The sequence below is a fragment of the Rutidosis leptorrhynchoides genome, chromosome 1 (genome assembly GCF_046630445.1).
Source record: "Rutidosis leptorrhynchoides isolate AG116_Rl617_1_P2 chromosome 1, CSIRO_AGI_Rlap_v1, whole genome shotgun sequence".
Taxonomy (NCBI): domain Eukaryota; kingdom Viridiplantae; phylum Streptophyta; class Magnoliopsida; order Asterales; family Asteraceae; genus Rutidosis; species Rutidosis leptorrhynchoides.
In genome coordinates, this window is record NC_092333.1 from 563,007,451 (window position 1) to 563,017,927 (window position 10,477).

The window sequence follows — 10,477 nt, forward strand, 5'->3', positions numbered from 1 at the left end:
TATTCTCAGGTGATTATTAAGAGCTTCCGCTGTCGCATACTTAAATAAGGACGAGATTTGGAGTCCATGCTTGTATGATATTGTGTAAAAACTGCATTCAAGAAACTTATTTTGTTGTAACATATTTGTATTGTAAACCATTATGTAATGGTCGTGTGTAAACAGGATATTTTAGATTATCATTATTTGATAATCTACGTAAAGCTTTTTAAACCTTTATTGATGAAATAAAGGTTATGGTTTGTTTTAAAATGAATGCAGTCTTTGAAAAACGTCTCATATAGAGGTCAAAACCTCGCAACGAAATCAATTAATATGGAACGTTTTTAATCAATAAGAACGGGACATTTCATGACGAGCCTTAAAACTTTCTTCTTTTGAAACGACAAGTTTCTTAGTTAGAATCCGTGGTTCCACGGGTCATTAAACTAAATGACTTTAACATTTACATTCATTTAATACCTAAAACATATTATTAAATTGTTTCGTTTAAACAAACTCGTGATTCCACGGGTCATTTCACTAGTTGTATTTCAAATGTCTACATAAAATAAAAATAATACTCCACTACATTTACATCTAACTTAGCACTATATAGTTTTATTTTTTTATGATACATAAAAATTTAAAAAATCTTTGAATAAAGCTGTATGCAAGTATTCTACAAAATATATACTCATGTCCAATGCTTTCCATTTTGATTTTGGATGTCATGTATTAATTATACCTATATCTAAAAGAGAGAGGGGTCATGAATAGTGCTAAAGGGCATTTTCGCCTTTTTATTTTTTTTATTTTTTTAACTTAACTAAATTTCATTTGTACAACAAAACCTCCAACACTTTCTCCGAAAAATCAAATCGGCCCCTCATACAGGGGATAAAGTGTCAAATTACTATTTTCATAAAAAATCTTAACTAAACTCCACCCAAATATTCAACGGGCCATATCTTCTCGCTCGCAACGAGTCAAATTTTTCCGACATCATCGTTAAACTCGAAATAATTTTAGGAACACAATGTCACTAGCTATACGCAAAACGGACGCTTTTTAAAAAACGCTAATTATTTGGGGTACGTTTTGTACACGTTGATTTTGCGTTAAATTTTTAAAAGTCTACAATTCCATAGCAAAACGCGGAGATGCACATATATTATTAATTTAAAATAACATTTAAATCTTTCACGGGTTATACCTTTTAGTTCGACTCGAGTTGCGCTTCAACGACATCATCGTTAGCCACGAAATAATTTTACAAACTAAACGCAATAAAATACATTGAAAACCGAACCCCCGGCGCGAAGCGAGGGTTCGTACACTAGTTTTCTCTATATGCATTCTATGTATGGCTTTACTCATATTAATATTAATATTAATATTAATATTAGTATTACTTTACTATCTACTATTATATATCATAACAAATAACAATCCTAAGATAGCCCGTGGTTGGGTACAGCATATCGAGTTTGATCTTCGTACATCCAAATAAATTATTTCATTTTTCCGAATAATCTGGACATAAAAACTTTATCCGTTTAACCGTTGTATTACATTAATATATCAAACTAGCTTTAATAGCCCGTGCGTTGCACGGTGGCTTAAAAAGTCGGTATAATAATACGTTATCAAGTGCATGCATCAAATCACAACTCCATCAAAGCATACCAAATTCTCTTGAGTAAACAAAGTTTTCATGACACGTTTCACCATAGGATCAAGCTTACAATGAGCTGCAGCTGCATCGAGTTGCCTAAGACTGAGGCCATCATATCTCACATCGAACCCATCATCCTACACAAAAAAATACACGTTAACGACCTCAATTCCTCCATGCTGAAACGGATAACAATAACAACTCACCATGTCGATCGGGAAGAACTTTTGAGGTTTCTTTTGGATTTTCTTCTCTCGTTCCCAAGCCTCGAATTCGTTTCCGGTCAACTCCTTGTTCACACTCCATTCCATATCCTTATTTTAGATAAGGTTTGAAAAAATTTATTTTAGATATGGAGTAAGGGATGTCTGAAAAAAACTTATCGATAACCCGTTCAGCTAAGATTTGACCAATCCAAATAGAACACATTACAAATAAGACCACCACTTGACAAATCAGCAACCTGAAAATCAGCAATCCAACCCACCTACTTTTAAAAAGAAAAAAAAGTGTTTCAGTATTGGTATAATAATGTATACTTTAGCAAGTTTGTATTTGTCGTTAAAAAAAGCCAAATACTCTATAAACACATGGATCTTTTCAAATTAGTGCAAGAAGTCTAATTTACATGTTTTTGTAAGCATGTAAAAGTGATAACCACCAACGAATTAAATAGTTAAAAGAACTGTTATGACAACACATTAGATTACATGCAAGTTCTTAGCAAGACATTGGTTTAAGTACTTACGGAAAATCTATAGGACTGCTGAAACTTATATACAAATACATAATGAAAATAAACTTCAACCATCTTAGAAAATCATATAAATTCCAAAAGAACCATATTACTTTCATTACCAAGCCCATGTTCAATAAACATATAGTGTTTTTATAACTTTGTGCCCAAATATTCCATATATTCACCTTTCTTTTAATAAAATAAATAGCTCAAATTATAATTCTTGACCAATTTCGATAGTTATCATCATTATGAGATTCCCAGTTCCAGCAAGATCAAAATTCATAAGTTCATCCCAACAATACCATATTAAGCCAAAACCAATATCAAATATCACCTTAATAAAAGGAACCCATGTAATTATCTTTCTACTTTTACCAACATAAACCTTAACATTACTAAAAAAGTATCATTGATCCATCTTGCAACAAAATTCCAGATCAACCCTATCACCTTTATAAATCATAAATCTGACTTAGACCCAAATAATAAAGGCAAAAATGACCCAAATTCATTAACTCTTGATAGATTAGCACAATAATACAACAACACCATAACCAAATAGAACAAATACCATAACCAAATAGCAACAGCAAAAGTGACCCAAATTGAAATAACATCAGTAATTAATTTACCCATTCTACTGGTTTGATCAATTTCTTTGACCCGATTTCTATAGAACACACACATATTACGCAATTATAATTTTAACACGTCGGAAATTGATATATTTAATAAATTACTCCATTGTAACTTACCTAAAAAAACATCAAAAATTAAAAAAAAAATAGATCATGACATACCTGTTAATTTTGTCACTGGACAAGCTTTTGTGGCTACCCACTTATCATACTGACTTCGAATTTACGTAGCCAAAAACAATCACCGAAGCAGAAAAAACACCACACACAAGCACCAAAATAGAACAAATACCACGAAAAGGTCACCTGGTTATCAGCGACACGAACGACGTAGTGATCGTTTTCCAACATTATATTCCAAACTTTGCCCGAGCTTGTTGTATACGGTCCCTCCAGTCTTATGAGTCTGGGAAGTATTAGAAACAAAAATACTAAGTAACTTAACAAAGGCATATAACTATTGCAACTATAATTATAACCATGACAAGCAATGATTTATAATACTAAGTACACAATGATTTATAATGCAACAAAAATACACCAAAAATTCTACCACTCACCAAATGAACCCGTTTAAAGCAAATGTAGAAGGGTTTTCTCTACGAATCAAATGAAGAAGGAAGAAACATGTTATGTCAAATACTGATCTTATTAGAGAAACAAAACAAACTACAATGTCCCTTAGATGTAACTACCACATAATTAAATGTTTCCCATATATAATTTTAATGTTCAGTCAAAAATAGTTAAAGAACCAAATCCTAGAAAAATTGTGCCATCCTGAAGTGTTTACCCATTTGATATTCCCAAGTGTTTACTTTTGGTAGCTTATTATTAGATTACCAGAGGAAATTGTTTGCAAACACTGAGCAGCTTATTAGATTAGCAAAATCGTTGGTGCATACCTTTTCTCAGTTGCCCAAACTACATACCTTAACTGTGATTTTGCATCTACATTCTCTACAAAACGATAAACTCAGTTAACATCTACATTGTCTACAAAACGATAAATATATGGCAAACGATCTAATCATCAATATACTCACAGCAACCATATATTTGTATATGCATGATTTTATAATTATACATCGGGCATTTCATCCATGTCAAGATCAGAAGTCATTTATTCAAGAATCATTGCTCTAACAGTAACATCAACAACATTCCGAATCACCCTCTATCAATCCTATATTATCAAATCACAAAAAAAAAAAAGTTAACATAAACCCTAAATTCACAAACTCCTAATATTTCGTTTAAAGCGGTATTCAATACAATCAAACAATAACGATTGGATCGGAAGTTTGAGTTTAATATGGATTTGCATACAAGATAGATATGAATTCTCCAAGTTTATCAACCTTCTTAAGTTCACTAAAATCATTTACCCGACCTATAACATCTTAACATCTAAAAAAAGATGATAATCGAATTATAACGTGAACATTTATGTTTACTATTAAAGTCCCGTAGGATAGTTTGATAGTAACTTACCAACATATATACCATCATCTAACGCTTTAAATTTAATATCGTAGAAAAGGACCAAAATAGGCCCAGGCCATTCAAGCCTGTTAATTCAACCAGAATGAATGTATGTTGAGTAGGCTTCACATCAAGCTCATCCATTTATTCAAACATATTCATTTATAGAGACAAAAAATAATTAAATACTCTAATCTATCGAGTTATAATATATAAATACACAGAACACATAACCGTGTTGCTACACTTCTGAAAGTGTGAAGATCAATGGAGTTGTACAATACCATCTATAACAAAGATGTAAATAAAAAGAAGAAAAAAACTGCAGAGCAAGAACATAAACTACCAATAATAAGTATTAAATCACTAAATGTATCCATGATTTCACTCCATCCAACATCATATAAATCTCAAGTAACAGTGTTTAATCACAACTCAGCGTGTCTTAGTGTCCTATATATAAATTAAGCTTATTTCACATTATTCAATATGTAACTCACTCTAAACCTAAAACAATAATTTATCTGAACAATTTATCTGAAATACATTAACCTTAATTAAAGAACTCCGGTACATATTTAAATGACTAAAATATTCAAAAAATGAGTAAAATAATACATTACTAACATAATCACTTTCATCAGTTCCTGCGCCAAAAATAGTAAACAAAATATGAGTAAAATAGTAATTGTATCTAACCAAAACCAGACCCAAGTTATTCACAATCATGAACTCATAAAAAGAAAAGTTAAGAACAAAAAGTTGTAAGAAAAACCGATACCTGCTTTGATTATTAATGACCAAACTGCGGTGTGATTTTAAACAGAAAAATTGAACTTTAGAAAAACCGATAAAGGTGGACAAATGGCCAGATTAAGAACAATACCAGGGTGGTGGCCACGATAGCGCCGGCAGCGACGGCCGTCGTAAAACAGCGGCAATCGCCCCCGATACGTTTGTTTATATGTAGAAATCAAATTAATTAAACGTACCTGGTGTCGTTTTATAGAAACTATAATCAATTCGATGAAAAAAATCTGAATCATCCCTAAAAACACCGATGCGGTGTTAATTACGCTTTTGTAATTACTCGCTGACGGCGATCGTAAAAACAATTTGATTATCCGTGCGTTAAATATGAATTGCATAGGAATTAGAGGATCTTGATTTGTGAATTGTGAAGGAGGTTATGAAAGCCCTAATTGAAGAACATGGATTTAGGGATTTGAAAGAGGAAAATTTTAGGGGTAAGAGAAAACCGTCAGCTTTCAATTTTTGGCGAATTAGAGATGGACAGATGGCAGATTGTGAGCAAAAGTTTTAAGAATAGGGAATAGGCAATGGGATAGATGCACACGTGGCAAATGCTTAAGAAGTATAATAGGTTATTAGATTAGATATTAGATTAGATTAGATACATAATAACACATTAACAATATCTTTTTATTAAAATCAAGAAAGGACAAACCATTCCATTCGGATCATTACCCAACCTACTGCCCCAGCCATTTTGCCAGCTCAACAAATATACATACATAAACGTATTGTTTTAGCATTAAATCTCTAAAGCTTAAAAGTGATGCACATCATCCTGGTTCCCTTTATAAAAGTTTCATATCCATGAATGCTTGCTTGCTTAGACAATGTGAGTCAACATTGTAAGTCATCGAGTGTTCAAATCTCCTCCACAAGCTTAATAATTTCATTAAAAGCCATCAAGAAACATACAAGTATTCACAGTTTACGCTCAAATATATGGGAATAAGATACAAAAAGTTCACATCATAGCTGATATTACGAGCGCTTCTTAAATAGACTACTATATTTCCTTGCGGGGGAACCCCATGGCAGACAATTACCGTGCTGATATGAGGTCCAATTGCAAGTGGTGGAGTGTGAAAACATTGAATCTAATATTCTCCTCCAGAGATCTGCAACGTCTGTGTTTGTTTACCTCTTAATTGAATGGTTCAACACTGAATGCTGAAGTATTGCTAAATGGTTTAGATATTAAGTGTTGCACCATTCAGAGTTAAAACACTCCCTTAACCATTAAGCAACTAAATTTTCTATAATATCCTCCTTAGATCATAAAGACGCAGTAATACAGTTGTTACAACCATAATTATCTCAGGATTATTTATAACATACAGTCACGAAAATAGGATTAAAATAATACGCTTTAAACAGTAATAAACACCAACTCTCATGATTAACTTTATGTTGAAAACCGAATGGAGTGTAACATAACATTAGTCTTATCTGAATATAGCAAAAGCGCAAGCAATGCAAGATCATGTAAACAACTTCAAACATAAAACTCTGATTATAACTAATAACAACAAACTTTTCTAGAGACATCACACCAATCTCAGTTCACGATGTTCGCACTGTTTGCAGTAGAAGAATCATGACAAAATGATCAACTTATATCATCTAAAATAACTTCCTTGATGGTTTCTTATTGTTGGAGTCGAACATTCGAGAAGCCTGTAAGCTCATATTCAGATCTACAGACGGTGTAAACCCCCGATCTATCATCAAATCACGTACTCGTTCAGCATCTTTCCAAAATTTACCCGCACAAAGAGATCTTATAACTTTTTCAAATTCATTCGAACTCAATTTCTCTTTATTAGCTTCAATAACACCAAGTGCTTGAAGGGCTTTCTTTTCTTGACCAACTCTCGAATACATATCACATAAACTTATATGAACATCAAGCGATGGAGAAATACCTTTTTCATTAATCCCTCTACATCATCAATCAATTGCAACTTACCAAGCCAATCGATAAGTACCGAATAAGTGGCGGGACCATGCTCGATTCCGTCTTTTTCAAGTTGTAATAAAAGAGACAATCCCTGATCCAAAAAATTCTTTTGAGCATACGCTTGAATCATTCTTGCAATACACTTATGATCAGGTTTATACCCCATTTTGATGATGTCATCAAAATGTTTTCTTGCATCATCTGGATGGCCTTTTCGACTATAAGCCTCAACTAGATATGTCAAGGACTCACGGCTAGGTTGATAACCCGCAAAAGACATTCGGTTCACAATTCTTTCAGCACCAGCAGGGTCACTTTGTTGAGCATATGCCTGAAGAACAGCTAAATATATATCTTCTGATGATTTTGAATGGTTTGACTCTAAGATACGCAACTCAGATTCAGCTGACTTATGATCACCGGCATTGACATAAGCCATGATCATTGAGTTGTAAACATTGCGGTCGGGTTGGAACCCTTGGCTTCTTAAACTTTCAAAAGTCTGTTTTGCAAGGGCCAAGTTGCCTGATTTACTATACATATGAACCATAGTGGTTTTTGTAAGGATATCGGGTACTATGCCCTTTTCGTGCATCTTGTTAATGATTCTTTCAGCTGCATCAAACTGGTTCAGCTTGGCATTGGCAGCCACTAGTCTCCTAAACTCCTAGCAAGCTATACCTAACGTACCGCCAAGCCAAATCCACAAGGTTAGCTACAACACGCAATAAGTATATATACGCATATACAATAAATAACCAAGGCACCAAGGTTAACCCCTTAACCTCACACATATGAAGGTTGGCCGAACTACCCGGACCTTAGTGAATTCGCACTACCCGAGATTCACTCCCTTCACGGCTTCATCAACCGAGGTTGGCCGAACTACCCGAGCCTTAGTGAATTCACACTACTCGAAATTCACCACCTCATCAATAAGATGACCGAACTACCCGAGTCATCATGAATCCACACTACCCGAGATTCACCTCCTCAACATCCATAACAACAACGGGGTTGGAACGCCATGCCAACTTGAATCCATATACGCCAAAGATTCACTAACCCAAGGGTGGTAACTCAAAACGCACAAACGTACCATCATGGACTCAAACTCCAAGAATCCATTTTCTCATCACATCTAGAGTGAATCCGAGCAAGGATCACTCTACCAACCCGCACCCATCCTATGCATACATACGCATATAATATATTTACACTCACCTTATCGCCTTGATGGATGCAGCCGAATAATCCGCAATCGCCAATGGAATGTACCTATTCCATTATTCACATAACAAACAAACACAATTAGGGTGGATTTACAAATCAACCCAAATTGACATCTAGTGCAATATCGACCCAAATGCACTTCCAAGCACAAACCGCGCCCAAACTAACCAATAATCACTAACACAAATGAGAATGGTCCTAATACACCAATCAAACCCAACCATAAGTGTTAAACACTTATCTTGCCCAAAATGACACCTTAACCCTAATTTTGACCCATTTCAAAATTAGTCAACCAAAATGCCCAAAATGGTTCCAACGCTTCCATAGTCACTAACACTAGTGAAAATGGTTCCAACAATGTCAACTTAACTAAACCACGAGTTTTAAACACGTGTCTTCACCAAAATCAACTTACAACTCTTAATTTGACCCAATTCAAAATTCAAGTTTCCAACAACACCCATTCGGGTTCTTTCAACAACATAATCACTAATCATAGTGATTATACTCAATTTAAAGCTCTAATCATGGCTAAATCATCAACTAACCCAAAACCCACCAACAACCACAATAACTTGCTGCAATTAACCCATTTCATCATCTAAATGGGTTTCACAACTAACAAGCTCAAAACCCCAAAATTGAATCTCAAATCAAACAATGAAACTCGGAGTTAGAACTTACCAATACCGCCAAAATGATGCCGTTGACGAGTGGAACAACTTTAACACTTGAGGTTTAACCCAAAACACTCTTCTTCTTCTCCAAATGGAGCTTTCTCTCTCTAAACTCTCCTCCTCTCTCTAGGGTTTGAAGATGAGAGTGTTTGTGTGTAAAAATGAAGATATGATAAGGTTTGGAACTGATTTGGGGTATAAAACCCGTCCACCATGCGAAATTACCAAAACACCCCCAAAAGATGCCATTTAAAATGGGTTAAAAAGTCCATTTCTGCGATAACCATCGCGTTTCGCGACAGGATGGTCGCGGTTCGCGATAAACTGCACAAGGATGTGAATCTGAGCCTTAGTGAATCCGAACTACCCGACATTCCCTATCGGTACTCGCATTTCCCGATAATGTTATACCATGCCGATATAACACAACTCCCAATACAAAAATCCATTAGTGTACTTAACACCGCGTAACACTAATCCCAAGGTGAAGTTAGCAGATCGAGTCAACGGCCATAACCCACCAATCACACACGCTCTTCTGGCCTCAATCAACGAGTGGTGTAGCATCGCGCACTGCACACACCATAGTGCATCCAAACGGGATACGCTAACCATACCCGTGTCATGGTGATACCGGCTCCGTGGTTCACACCATACGCATTGTCATGATGCTACCGGCTCCGTGGTTCACATCATAACACGCAACGTCATTACGATCGAGCAAGAACCACCTATATCGCACATAGGCACAAAACAACAATTCTCTAGAAGAGAATCCGACACGCACATCCCTTAACCGAGGGACCTTACCTTGCTCGTCAATCACGTCCATTTATCTCCCAAAGAGATTCGCCACATTACCACCTCGGTGGTACTCAAATCTAAAATCGTAAGTACAATTTATTCCAAACCGTACTTTTACCACAATCGACCGACGTAGGTCTCAACGCTAGCCTCGCATCTATACGAGCATCGCCCAAATCAACACATTAGAACATCTTCGTGCGAGAGTACAAACTCCCCCACTTAGAACTCCGTTCCATAACCACATCATCGAGATAAAAGTATCCCGCGAAACCACTATCCACTCATTGTTGACTTAGTCAACCGTCAAGCCCGTCTCCATCTCATCGAGACTCATACAACCGACACGCTAAAGAAGGACAAGATCCACCCATCTTGCATCCCATGATATACACATCACAATACCTTGCTCTATCCTCGAGCACACGAAGGATTTCGGATCATCCTTCACAACTTCAACCGAAG

The 10,477-nt window shown here is 35.4% G+C and overlaps 2 protein-coding genes across 12 annotated transcripts; both read right to left on the reverse strand.

The window, feature by feature from the left end:
• Positions 1-1,441: 1,441 nt before the first annotated feature.
• LOC139839362 (protein ADP-ribosyltransferase PARP3-like) lies at positions 1,442-5,845 on the reverse strand. 11 transcript variants are annotated; one of them, XR_011777655.1, is made up of 6 exons: positions 5,515-5,823; positions 5,141-5,169; positions 4,084-4,223; positions 3,200-3,997; positions 1,864-2,147; positions 1,446-1,794 (listed from the first exon to the last, which is right to left on the reverse strand). XR_011777655.1 is itself a non-coding variant. In XM_071853729.1 (4 exons), the coding sequence occupies exons 3-4, from the start codon at positions 1,966-1,968 to the stop codon at positions 1,642-1,644; spliced, it is 258 nt and encodes an 85-aa protein (XP_071709830.1). In that variant the 5' UTR covers positions 1,969-1,971; positions 3,200-3,997; positions 4,084-5,790; the 3' UTR covers positions 1,455-1,641. The 11 variants fall into 11 exon arrangements, 1 of the variants encoding a protein (XP_071709830.1); XR_011757420.1 differs by having other exon boundaries at positions 1,453-1,794; positions 3,200-3,443; positions 3,598-3,636; positions 3,943-3,997; positions 4,084-5,809; XR_011776442.1 differs by having other exon boundaries at positions 1,442-1,794; positions 4,084-5,169; positions 5,515-5,845.
• Positions 5,846-6,958: 1,113 nt separating this feature from the next.
• LOC139844352 (uncharacterized) lies at positions 6,959-7,845 on the reverse strand. The gene is made up of 2 exons (XM_071834576.1): positions 7,305-7,845; positions 6,959-7,260 (listed from the first exon to the last, which is right to left on the reverse strand). Exons 1-2 carry the CDS (start codon positions 7,843-7,845, stop codon positions 6,959-6,961), a joined length of 843 nt encoding a protein of 280 aa, XP_071690677.1.
• Positions 7,846-10,477: the final 2,632 nt, after the last annotated feature.